Source organism: Molossus molossus, unplaced genomic scaffold (genome assembly GCF_014108415.1).
Source record: "Molossus molossus isolate mMolMol1 unplaced genomic scaffold, mMolMol1.p scaffold_m16_p_2, whole genome shotgun sequence".
NCBI classification, from domain to species: domain Eukaryota; kingdom Metazoa; phylum Chordata; class Mammalia; order Chiroptera; family Molossidae; genus Molossus; species Molossus molossus.
Window position 1 is genome coordinate 113674748 of NW_023425355.1, and position 14090 is coordinate 113688837.

Consider the following 14090-nt stretch of genomic DNA (forward strand, 5'->3'; position numbering starts at 1 on the left):
GGTGTGGCTCAGTGGTTGAGCATTGACCCACGCACCAAGAGGTCGCCAGTTTGATTCCTGGTCAGGGCATATGTTCAGGTTGTGGACCCGATCCCCAGTAGGGGGCATGCAGGAGGCGGCCAGTCAATGTTCTCTCTCATCGATGTTTCTATCTTTCTCTCCCTCTCCCTTTCTCTTTCTCTAAAACCCATAAAGGAAAAAAAAGTTTTTTAAAAAACATCCTTTTCTGTTTTTGAGAAAAATGAATATTTCTTTCCGAGTTGACAGCATCAACAAACTAAATACTAGTAGCAGCTTAAGAGCCTGTGCATGTGTTGTGTTGTTTTGTGTTATTCATTGTTATTACTGCCTCAGTTTAAAACAAATAGCAATGGAAAAGCCCCAAAAATGCATTTGTGTACATTTAGGTTTTATAATGAACTGAAAAATTATAAAACTTTTAGATGGGCTTGGTATTGAACTCTCAATATCAATTATATACATCTGCCAGACTAAAAATGTTTCTGTGGTTCTGCTGGTTATACCCAAAGAAAAAAAATAATGGAACTAGAAGGAGGTGTCAGTGGAAGGTGTTAAAATGATCAAAGGTGAAGAAAGATTTTAAGGTTAGACCAAAAATAGTGTTTATTCAATTTGAAAAGATGAAGGAGAAATGGAGTACAAACTAATTTTCCTACCTAATTTCAGAAACTTAAAATTAGTTGCACTTTTCAGAGTTTGAAATAGGCAACTTGAGTGCAGCTATGGAAATGCTTCCTTTCATGATTGAAAATTCACAGAGTTAGTCACATTAGGGTACAAGATAAGACTATAAATCAGTTCCGAAAAGACAGCAGATGCAAAGAGGTTAAATAGACCTGTTGACCTAGTGGTTCTTGCCTTCTGGAAACAGACTGACAGATGCCTTTGTGCTTTCCAGCAGAGCATCCACTGGGCCCCTACAAGCAGATTAGACTCCAGGTGGAGGTGCTGAATTCCTTCTGCTCGTCCAACTCCTCTCTGAGACTCTCCCCCCAGGCAACCTATTTCTGTGCCCATTTACTTCAGGGTGACTACTTCACACAGCAGGCTGAGAGTCCCTCCTTCTAGGCCAGAGATCATACCTGTTTTCTCTGAAGCTCCTGCTTAGCATGTGGCAAAAAGCAGGAACATTCAATAAAGACTTTGGTTATTGTCTGACTCAATAGGGTTCAAGTTTTTTTTTAAACACCATATCCTTGCATAAACCACACATAGCTTCTTGTTGAACGTTCCCCCTATGCTTCCTGGTATGGCCAATTAGTGTAGTAAGTCAGGTAGGGCATAGACTTTGAAGCAAGACACACCAGAGTTGAGCCCTGGCCCCGCCCCTTCTAGCTGTGACCGTCCTTGGCCTCTCTGAACCTCACTTCCATATCGAGAAAGGTCAGGTAATGTATCTACCTTACTTCGTTTTCCTATGGATATGCCTGGCACATAACAAACACTCAAGAAATCAGGAGCTACTGTCATTATGATGTTACTTTAATACTTCATTAATTTAGTGTATAACTTGTGGATCTTATAAAATGAATCAAATATAGACCTGCCTTAAGGACCTCACAGCACAGAAAAGTGAACAAGTGGACACATAGGGTAATTCATAGAGTGTGTTGGGGGGACAGGAATTGCACAGAGCTTTGGGAGTTCACAGACCAACAAATGATACATCCTTGGTCTGGTACAGCCAAAACTGCTTCCCGGCAGGTAGGCTTGCCACCTTAGTATCCACTAGATACACGGTTGTTTTATTTTAATCTTATAGTATTAATAAATTTCTACCTAGATTATATATCAGCATAAGCAATACTGGGGGGAAAACAATAAAAATTAGATAAGATTTCACAAAAATAACTGATTGAAAATGATAACTAGGTTTCTGTGGGATCTGTTGAATTTTTTTAATATACAAAAAAAATTTTTTCGCTAGTATTTTTGTTATTGCAGTTTCATAAGTCCAGAAATTTAGAACTGGCTTTCGTAACTTTATAAAGCTGGTATCATCTAATTCTGCTGTTGATGGTGTGCTAGGGTTCGGGATTCACTGGGACATTTAGTACTAATTTCTTCATATCATCTCTTGCTTTCCAAGGCTTTCAGTAAAGGATGATGAATGAGCTGACTTTGAACTAATTTCCAGATTTTTTTCTACTCAGAACAAAGTAAAAGTCCTGAGAAGAGCAGGTAGAAGGAAGTGGGTTGAGTTAATACCTTTTCAGAAACAACAGGGGAGATAAGGATTGATTTCTGCCTTGTACCTTTTTATCCCATTAATGTCCACTTAATGTTTCCAGTGAAAGAATACCCATAGCCTAGTGGGCGTAATTATTCAAAATTTAAAAGTATCCACAGTCTCTTCAACGATGAATGGTCAAACTGTGGTACATCCATGCAATGAAATACTACCCAACATTCAAACGGATTAAATTATTGATAGGTGTAAGAACCTCGATGAATCTCCAGAGAATTATGCTAGGTCAAAAAAGCCAATCCCAAAAGATTACATACTGTGTGTTTCATTTATATAACATCTTTAAAACGATGAAATTATATAAATGGAGAACAGAGTAGTGGTTGTTGGGGTTAGGAGGGAATAGGGTACGAGGAAAATGAATGTGGCTATAAAAAGGATCCTTGTGGTGATGGAAATATTCTGTAGCTTGACTTGTATCAATGTCAGTACCCCAGCTGTGCTGTTGTAACAGTTTCCCAAGATGTTACCATTGGGGGAAACTTGGTGAAGCATACGTGAGATCTCTGTGTTATTTCTTACAACTGCATGTGAATCTACAGTTATCTCAAAATAAAAGTCAAATTAAAAAAAAAACAAACTGGCCACAGTAATTTCCATGTGGATAAACACTTGATTTATGGCTTAAGCCCCAAATCTTTAATATAATGAAATAGTACTGCAAAAAAAACTTGGAACATATGGACAAGTACAGAATAAAGTATAAATAGGACAATAAAGATAACTACTGTTACCCTTTTGGAGTATTTTATTCTGGATCTATATATATTTTTTCAGTCATCATTGCAAATACATAGTTTATGTGGTTTTGTATTCTGCTTTCTTTTGGATTTTATATCATGAGGATTTCTCTATTTTTCAAAATCTTTAAAAGCATTTTTCATTTGGCTACATAGTCCATTATATAGATGTTCTATAATTTATGTGATCATTCTCTAATTATTATATCTTTTCCATTTTCTATGATAAATATCTTATACATAGACCTTTTTCTACATTTTCTGTTTTTTCTTAAGGTAGATTTTTGTAAATGGAATTACAGAATCAAAGTTCGTGAGCATTATTAAGGCTCTTTATTTTATGTTACCAGATTACTTTCTGGAAAAGTGCTACCCATTTACATTCTTACCAATCTATACATACAAATGAGTAAAGATTCAAGACCAGAAGTAATTAGAAGCAGCATAAAGTTCCAGAACAGAAAGATTTAAGATTTCTATCTTTATCTAAAGCAAGGTTTCTGAACCTCAGCCCTATTGACATTTTGGGCTGCATAATTTTTTGGGGGGAATGGGAACTGTCCTGGACATTGTAAGATGTTAAATAGCATCCCAGGCCTCTACGCACTAGACAACAGTAGCACAACCTATCCCCCTCCCACCAGCACCAACACAGTTGTGACAACCAGAAATGTGGGGCAGAATTGCCGCTGTCTGAAAACTACTGATCGAAGACTTACATGTGTAACAAGGGCCTTATTCTTAGAATTTTCCTAACATCGTGAATGCTAATATTCTGAAGCCTCACCTCTCAGGGTTCTTTTCTTTCTCTGGAGTATGTATGTATGTCTGTGTTGTCTGCAGAGTGAAATAGGATAATCATTTCTTTAAGGCTGCGTAAGTGACTTGGTTACTACTCAGTACGTCTCTTTCTCTGCTGATAGCTCTCAGGATTCCTAGTTATAAGAGAAAACTTAAAGCGACCACACTACCATTTGCTTTTGCCCTGCAAAAATGATTTGCCCTAATGGTTAATATGGTATTTGGAAGTGTCAGTCGGTATACTTACCTTTTGTCTTTGTCTTCCGAATAAAAGCTCAACAGACTGAGAACAACTTGGTTCTCTTGACTTTGTATGTGAACAAAAGAAAAAGAATGGATTGGGATATTTGTCAACTTAAGTTTGAGCTTTAAAAATCCTAAGAAGCCTACTTTACACCTCAGGAGCGCCCAGATGAAAATGTTTGCCCCTCAGATCTACAGCCGGCTTTCCTCAGTTCCTGATGGAATGCACCTATATGAAAGGCTCACCTGTGTTATTTCTGTCATATTCCAAAACATCACGGGGTCATGGGACCCACATTCATCTGATGCATAACTTGCTGTACCGGATCTTCCAGTAGCTCATAGTTGATGAATTTCCTTAATTCGAGTAAGACAAGCTTTAAAAACGAAGCGCACACATTACATCGTTAAGAACATCAACTCATTGAAAATACTCTATCCTTAAAGTTATGAAATTCTGTGTAAGTCTGTCCTTCACTGAGGACAGCAACCTTTGAAGTTCTGTTCGTTAGCCCATTGTTCTGAAATGCAAGATTTAGATCACAAAGGTTAGTCTGACATGGACTTTCTGTACTGGCTGTTTCTTTTCTGTTTGTTCCCCTTAGGAGCAGTCTCACAGGTGCTGGACAGCCTGGAAGAAATTCACGCACTTACAGACTGCAGTGAAAAGGACTTAGATTTTCTACACAGTGTTTTCCAGGATCAGCATCTTCACACACTACTAGATGTAAGTCTTCCTTTTTATTATTATTTGTGGGGGATACAATTGAGCATATGATTTTACTTTATATAAATTTCTCGATGTCCATCATAACAATCTTTTTTCAGTCGCCTTAAGTCTGTGGGAAATCATCAATCACAGATTTATAACTAAAATAAAATATTATATTTATATATATCACAATGCAATATAACCCAGCAAGTCACGGTGAAAAAAATTATGTGTATGTGTATATGTGTGTATGTCTGTTAGGAGAATCCATTGATCTTAGCTGTGATTACTTTTTATTGCTTTAAACACTGTTTTAAAACATTGACCTCAAGCATGAGTATAGGAGAGAAAAACAAATAAAATATTGTGTATTGGACTGTAGTCATATATTTCATATTTAACATTGCTGGTTTTCATAGATTCAGTGTCTTCTCCTTAAAGCATAAGGATATACTTCATTATTAAATAGGACAAGCTCCATTGACAGCAGATTGAGATAAAAAGAAAAATCAAAAGTTGATAGTTTACATCTGCTTTCATTTCAGTCACATTTTAGTAAAATGCCTTTCTTAGAGAACTTGATTCACTTCAGCAGTGAAAACTTTCTTAGTACATATTAGTCTAGTAGTATATATTAGGTTTCTTCCCAAGAAAAACCTTCCCTTAATAGAGTAATATTTGCTTTGGGTTGCCTAGAACTTTTGGTGCCAACTCTGATCAGTGCACCATATTGATACAAATGCAACTAAGGCAAAATTGTCTGGAATGTATTCTTCAGGACGTTGCTCTGGGAGACAGTGATGAGTATTGCCATGGGGGGGTAGATCTTAAATTTATTGGTTAAATTATTGCTTGACTAATTAAGTTTGGGAAATGCTACATTCTTTATTCCCTTTTTACAGATTTACAATGGATGTTAGTATATTAACACCTCTGAGATATCCTATAGCAAAGAAACCTGATTAACGTTAAGAGCATTTCTCAAACTAATTTGGGCACATAATTTTTTTAATCACAGTCCTGTTGAATTGATCAGGACTGGTTTGGGAAAAGCAAAACTAAGAGTATTGCATTATGTTCAACTTCACACTAAGTGCAGCCATAGGTATCTAACATTGACTTCTTTCCATAAATGTGGTCAAACTAAATTATCAAATGTTAAAAAATTAGTTTGGCTTTCTTATATTCTATTTCTTGCTCACATCATAGCCTAATACAGGAAGATGGGAGCGGGTCTCTTCCACATAGTCATTCAGGGATCCAAGTCTCTTCCACTATGTAGTTCTGCCATCTCCCAGCCCCTTGGAATCTTCCACTTCATCCTTTGCACCCAGCCAGCAGGTGAAAGAAAATGGAAAACTTTGTAGGGTCAAGGTTGGAAATGGGCTATATCACTTTTGCCCATATTTCATTTGCAAGTACTAGTTATATACATACCTAGCTGCAAGAAAGCTGGGAAGCATAGTTTTAAAATGCAGTTAGTGAAATAAGCGAGGCAGAGAAAGAAAAATACTGCATGGTGTCACTTATATATAGAATCCTAAAAAAAAATGAACTCATGGAAACAGAATAGAATGATGGTTGTCCCTGGCCAGGGGGAAATTGTAAAAGGGCACAGGCTTTCAATTATAAGATGAATATAGTCTGGGGATGTAACGTATAACATGGTGACTATAGTGGATAACACTGTATTGTGTAATTGAAATTTGTTGAGAGTAGAACTTAAAGTGTTTTCACCAAAACAAAAAAAAAAAGATAACTATGTGAGGTAATGGGTGTGTTAATTAACTTGATTGTGGGAATCCTTTCACTGCGTATACATTTATCAAATCGTCATGTTTTAATCTTTAAATATATTACAGTTGTATTTGTCAATTTTATCCCAATAAAGCTAAAAGCGTACTCAGGGAAATAAGGAAATGGTTCTTCTCTTTGGTGTAATTTATCTCAAGTGATTCGAGGACATTTCAGATTAAGTTTATTTCAAATAGCTTACTTTCCTTGGGCACCAAAAGCCCTTGAAATTCATTCTCTTTTGTGACTTGCTTCTAGCCCTCCTCCTCCTCCACCACCACCACCACCACCATCACATCATCATCATAGTTGTCATTATGTGTCATTTAATTAACGTTTGGCCTCTATTCATTGGTTATTTAAATATCTGTTGTCCTCTATCATTGCTTCATATGATGCAGAAAGTTTTCACAACTGTGAGTTTCCCACAGAAGTCCTACCCTTTAGCGGAATTAGTGTGTGGGATATATGAAAGAAGCTGCAGCAGGGCCTGGAGATTTGGTTTATTTCTGTGTAGTCAGTGGTTAGGTATTTGCTAAGATTTACTGACCTTTAGATCAAGGATTTTTTGTCACTTAAAGGCTCAGAGAAGCCCAACTTGGTTTCTGAAGTTGTATTTTTCTTAATATAACAAGGTATCTGAGCGCACCAAGCTTGAGACTGCAGAGGAAATGCAAGAACATTGCGGGTTTTTACAAAGAAGGGCAGATGGTCAGAAACAGACTGGACTTTGGAGCTGAGCCAGGCCACCAATTATTGCCCAATGCTAAACTTCTCAGACCTCACCGAAAACATTTATTTTGAATAACTGCTACATTCTTGGGTAGACATTATTACAACTTCAGAAGAGACTCAGATTTTAGAGAGGAAAAACATGTCTAAAGTCCTTTGGGGTGCTTATGAATTATAAACTTAAAGATGTGTCTGCAGTATCAGCATCTGCCTTATCAATGCACCTCAATTTAAAAAGGAGCTGGTGGACTGAAAATGAGGTCTGCTCATTAAAAAGACGCTATGTCTGCAGAATTTGGCAGACAAGTGCTACACGTGAAGCCCGGTCCCTTCCTGAAATGACTGACTGAAAGGCCGGCCCTGGGCAGTGTTCGGATGCATTTGGTTCTGAAGATGCTAACTGAGCTGTCCTTCAAGGGAAGCTTAATCATCATGGATGACATAGGCCATCATGATCTACAGCCCATAAATACTGTTCATTAAGCTCTTATTTCAGAGCTAAGAGACTACATTTCAATAATGCAATCAATGAAGTATTCAGTTGGCTGCCACATAGAGAAACCTAACCATTAAATTTGTTTTAATACTTAAATGCTTATGGTATGCACAAAAAAAAAAAACGAACATGGTATGACCGACTCTCGAGAAGAAGCTTTTCAAACTTTGACCAGTCATTAGTCTTCTTTCTAATGTTCCATATTCCATACTTGGATTTGGATTATTTTGTTTTGCAAAATCAATGTTGGTTTCTTTTCAAAGATTCCAAGTAGTGACACCTAGTGGTATAGTTTTTTGGACTATGGATTGACTGTTATTAATCCTACTGAGCCAGTTTATAAAATATCTTAATTATATTTAAATAATTTGTTAATTCACAAATAGCTAAATTTGAGGCCATAATTTTAAAATGACAAGAAACAGGATTAAGTTCCTACAGAAGACTAAAGACTAAATACTAAAGTATTTTATTTTTTCTAGTCATGCGTTTAAAACAGTAACAAACTCAAAATTCAAAGAAACATTGTTAGCGTTTGTTCGGAGGAAACGAAACATCTGCCATGTTGAAAGAATTTACAGTAAAACAAAAGAAGAAACATAGTGGTTCCGCTGAGGAAGGAAATGCTTTCTGATTTGAATTCTAATAAAACACATCTAGTTGAATCCGTAGTTTAGAAATAGGTCCAGAATCTCTAAATATTTGCTACCCAGCTTGTCCCACCTGGCACAGACATGCGGCTCCCCATTTTGTAGGAAGAAATAAAAAGGCTTGAGAAGGAGCTATGCTTAGCCCAGGATGTTCCAATATATCTACTTTCAGAAATTAAAAGCACTGGTACAGAGATGGGTGTGTGTGTGTGTGTGTGTGTGTGTGTGTGTGAGTGTGTGTATACACACACATATATATATACATATATACCTATATATGTATATAAATTTTAATACAATACAGTTTCGCATGTGTATTAATTTGCTAAAGCTGCTGTAACAAAGTACCATAAACTGGGTGGCTTAAAATAACAGAAATTATTTCCTCACAATTCTGGAGCTAGAAGTCCTAAATCAAGATGTCAGCGAGGCTGCACTCCCTCCAAAGGCCCCAGGGAAGGATCCTTCCTTGCCTCTTCCATCTTCTGGTAGTTGCCTGCAATACTTGGCATTCCTTGGCTTGTAAATGCATCACTTCAATCTCTGCCTTCATCTTCGCATGGAATTTTCCTCTGTATTCCTGTGACTCTGTGTCTTCATGTGACCTTATAAGTCGTTGGGTTTAAGACCTACCCTAATTCAATATGACCTCATCTCAATTAATTACATCTGCAAAGACCCTATTTCCAGATAAGGTCACATTCTGAGGTAGACATGAATTCTGAGACAGTGTTCAGTCCATTATAGCATGGAAAACTGATTTTTGCCCTGAGTTGACTTTTCAGGTGTGTGTAAGTACAAATTACACAAATCTAATATAAAATAGTGATGTGTTACCCTGTCATTCATTAATTAGGTTTTCTTGGGAATTGGTGTTAACGTGTAGTTATGTCATTTAATGATATTTTTGAACCAGTGTGGGGTTGAAACTTATATGTGATATGTGGGGTTGTCAGATGATGGATTTTTTTTTGATGGACTGAAAAATCAGGAGTTTTTTCTTTTTTAGATAAAAAGCATCTTGCAAATTTATTTGGTGGTGATTCTCAGTGTTCTCTATTTCTTGTAGAAATGTTCCTATTTACAGAATAAATGTTTATTTTATAAGTCAGCAGTGTTATAAAACATTGTTAAATGACACATTTATCTCTCTGCCAAACTCTGACAACTGAATTTTAAACACTCACCCACCATCTGTCACACCTCTGAACAACAGCTGTTAGCATTTATTGCGTACTGCTATTTTCTTAGTAAATGTGATACCCCACCTATTTAAGATTATTTTTGTGAGAAGTCCTAAAATTGTTTTCTAAAAATATAATTAGTGATTAGGTTAATAAATAAAAAACTAATGGCAATAGCCACTAACTTAACAGTTTTATATATAAATTTATAAGTTAATTTTTATACTCGATCAAGTAATATTTTTAAATATTGCATTAGAAATAAGCTGGTATCTGGAACCCTCCAGGTTTTGTATTACTGGCATCTTTATTATAATTTTTTTTACTATTTAGGGAAAGTTAGAGAGTTTTTCTGTCTGACCTGGAGTTAGTACTGGAAAACTACAACTCTTGATGTACTATTTTGCTTTTTTGAGATGATTTTAAATTAGTAGTCATATTTGAGAACAGCATATTTTTAGAACTTGGAAGTTTTCTAAAGGACCTTCTGCAGTAATTTGATGTTTTCGAGCAATTTGGGGTCTGAGAAATAACTTTTATACACAGTTAAATTTGGATGTTTAAATAGACTACCAGTCAGGAAATGCCAAAGCGAAGTTTCCCATGAATTTATAGTCCAGTCAATTCGCACTTAACTGTCTAGAATAATAAGACCTATCTGAGGACCTTCAAAGACGGAGCTACTGGTACCTTCTCAGGGTCCCGTTCCATATTAAGAATGAGCTTCAGCAAATATGAAAACAGCTGGATAGTGGGCCAGTGGTGGTGGCTCTTGTGCTACTTGCCTCCTGGGGCTGGAGGTTGAAGTGCACTGCTGCTCACTTTGGGTATTGGGGTCTCTCATTCCACTGTTACTGACTGGATGGCCAAAAACTCCCATATCTGTTTCCATCAGTATATCGAAGTACTAGGGGCAGTAGAAAAATATCACGTAAAACAAAATTCCTGGGATAGAGAGAGCTAGAAATATCATATGTCCTGAATATTTCCAAAGTACTTGTTTCTTCATTTTAAATGTAGATATCAGTAGACTTAGCCCACCCAAAAAGCTACTAAGGTATATGGTCGTTTGTTAAGCAACAGTAAATAACTAATACAAGCAGAAACAAAACAAGGACTGTCCACTCCGCCCACTTCCGTTCAGCATTGTACTGGAGGTTCTGGACAGGGGTAAGTTGTACGATTTATAAATGATACCTCAATAAAGCTTTTAAAAGTGAAAAATGAAAAGTAATGTATTTTCTTTTTATCTTAAAAAAAAATCTATTTTACCCTTTCTGTATTCTTTCAAAGTAAAGCACTGTTAGAAGTTTCTTCCATGTGCTGCGGGTTATAGTGCACTGTGGACCCCATAATGTCATTTGTAATCGGTCCATTGCTCCCACTACAACAGCAGTTCCCAGTGTCTCTGGGCATTGTCCCTGTGTCCTGATGCCAGTCCAGCAAAGCCAAGCTGCCTGCCCTCTGCAGTGCCCACAAAGCCCACCGGGGTCATCCCAGTAGATTTCACGGTGTCACTGCACTGATTTCTCCATCTCAGTGTTTAGTTTTATAGCTAACATTTTACTGTTAACTGAGTTTAAAATGCTCAATTTGTTTTTCTCTCCCAGGAACTGTTTTATTAACCAGTGTGTGGTTGTGCCTTATTTCTATAAGTCCAGATTGTCTTTTTGTTTAAAAACATTATAAATTACATAATGTTATGTATTTTTCTTTTTTTTTTTTTAAATCCTCACCTGAGGATATTTTTCCATTTATCTTCAGATAGAGTGGGGGAGGGGGCAGAGAGAAACATCGATGTGAGAGAGACACATCGATTGGTCACCTCCCACACGACTCCGACCAGGGCCAAGGACCAAACCGCATCCCAGGTACATGCCATTGACCAGAATCAAACCTGCGACTCATTGGTCTGTGGGTTGACACTCTAACCACGGAGCCAGACTGGCCAGGGCAATTTTATGTATTTTTCCAAAAAAATGGAGGTGTTTTCTCAGAGTAACACGCTTTAGTTTATTCTTTTAGTTCATTTCTTCTTCATTGAAATACAAATTTGTCACTTCCCAAAGCTCACAGCTTTTTTGCAGATTTTTTGACATAATGTTAATTTTTGTCTTTTTATCGTGGTAAAATATACATAATAAAATGTACCCTCTTAACCATTTTTAATTGTACACATTAGTGGCATTACGTACATTCTTATTATTGTGCAGCCATCGCGTCTCCAGAACTGTTTTCAGCTTTTCCAACTGAAATGCTGTGCCCATTAAACCGCAATCCACTATTTCCTTATCTCTCAGCCCCTGGAAGCCACCATTCGACTTTCTGTCTCAGTGAATTTGAATACCGTAGGGATGTCATAGTATGAGTGGAGTCATACCATATTTGTTCTTTTGTGTCTGGCTTATTTCACCTAACATAATGTGCTCAAGAGTCATCCATGTTGTGGCACGTATCAGAATTTCCTCCCTCTTAAAGGCTGAAAAATATTTCATTGTATGTGTACAACACATTTTGTTTATCCTTTTATCTGATATTAATGTTTTATGGTAGACAGTTATATAATAGGAAAAACCAAGTTCTCAAAATAAAGCTGTCTGGTAGTCAAGAATGTAGCCATAGTTCTATCCCCAGGCAATTGCTCTATCTGGGCTCCAAGTTAGCTCCTAAACACATCTTTATGAAAGGAATGTGTGATTTGCATTGAAAGTATTATTAATTACAGGAGTCCCTCTAGCTCCCTTATTTGTTCCAATGAATAAATTCTTTTTTTTTTTTTTTTTTTTTTTTTTTTTTTTTTTTTTTTTTTTTATCCTCACCCAAGGATATTTTTCCATTTTTTGTACAGATAGAGTGGGAGGGAGAGAGAGGAGAGAGAGAGAGAAACATCGACGTGAAGGGACACATCGAGTGGCTGCCACCCGCACGACCAACCAGGGCCGGGGACAAACTGCAACCGAAGTACGTGCCCTTAGCGGGAACCGAACCCGGGTCTCTCCGGACCGCAGGCCGATGCTCTAACCGCTGAGCCAAACTGGCCAGGGCCCAATGAATAAATTCTTAAAACAGGGATTAGAATTATTCTCAAAGGCCAAGAGTAAATGAACCAGCTTATCCCCCGTGTTTCCCACTGAGTGCCATTCTCTGTAATGACACCACAGTAAACTTTACCAGAAGGCAAAGGAATGTTCCAAAAGCCTTCAGAGTGCAACAAGCATTGATTCTTCTTCATGCTATTCTCAAGGAAAGGAGCGATTTTCCCCCCAGAAAGGAATGTGATATGCTCAGTCGAAAAAAAGTCGATGGAGTTGGCTTATAACATTCACAATCCAGAAACGTAGCTGCTCCTTCTCTTTGTGGTCCTTCAAACATTTTCTCATAAAACCACTTCTGCCAGACTGTCTTTGTTTTGTTCTCTTTTAACTTTCCACAACAGAAATTCTCTTTTTGCTACAGCTACTTGTACAAATGCTTGGTGTTTGCCCATGTGAAATAAAGGGCATATCATAAGTCAAGTATTATTGTATTTCTTCAGTAATTAAATAAAATAGTATATGGCACACCTAATGTAAATATTTTCTTTTAAAGCAGCAAATTACTAATAGGATATTATTTAGTGTAAATATCATTCTAAACTGTTATTGTGGATGCTTCAATAGGTAGAGCACATTAGGAAATGAGGTTTTAACACTTTTTAACAATGTTTTTAGTGTGTGTTTTTTTTTTTAATGGAAAAGAAATTTATACCATAGTGAAATTTGTCACAGTTGGGCAAACCTTAGATCTGGTATTTCAAAGTGTACTATTTCAGGAGGTTTCATTAAAATCAAAATAAAGCCTGCCTATACCATCTACATAGGCTTGTTTTCCCTCCTGCTTTCTTTTGCTTGCTTAAGAATCGGCATTATGATTTGTTTCGTACAGGACTCGATTTTAGAGTTATTTGCCAACTGAAAAAGGCCCAGAGAACAGTCAAGTTAGGTCATCTGATGCCAGTGTTTGAGTTTCTCAGAAAGAGCTGCAGACTACCCAGAAATCCGCCACAGTGGCCTGCACTGTTAGCCCACCAAAGAGACAGTCTTTTGAGATTGAACTAGAAGGTCAAGCAACTCTTAATTTCTTGGATTCAAAAATAAATCCTTGTAAGTGCAGTGTTCTAATGGGGTTGAAACTAAAGCAGGTCTGTGCAGACAAATACAACCGAAGCCAAACAAGGGCCTCCTATGGTTACTTTCACTGTCAACATCCAAAGTATTTTATAACTCTTTCAGGAACTCTTCAGTTGGCCCAGATATACTGATTTTTCCATTTCCTATTTGCTGTCAGAAGATAACTCATAATGGATTTTGTTAGAGTAGCACATTACTAAGCTAGCTGGGCCCCTTTTTAAGAAGACTTCAAGTGAGGCTATATACTCCATTATGATGTGCTGAAACTCAATTTAAGCTAGCATTTCACTGTTGTACTCA

General features: G+C 37.0%; 1 protein-coding gene across 7 annotated transcripts in view; it reads left to right on the top strand.

Moving 5' to 3' along the window:
- Nucleotides 1–14090, top strand: part of CASK (calcium/calmodulin dependent serine protein kinase) — a 440186-nt gene that overhangs the window by 338043 nt on the left and 88053 nt on the right. For all 7 annotated transcript variants that reach the window (XM_036270439.1, XM_036270436.1, XM_036270433.1 and 4 more), the window contains exon 11: nt 4659–4780. In XM_036270439.1, the coding sequence (XP_036126332.1) occupies nt 4659–4780 (122 nt within the window). The remainder of the gene's footprint in view (nt 1–4658; nt 4781–14090) is intronic.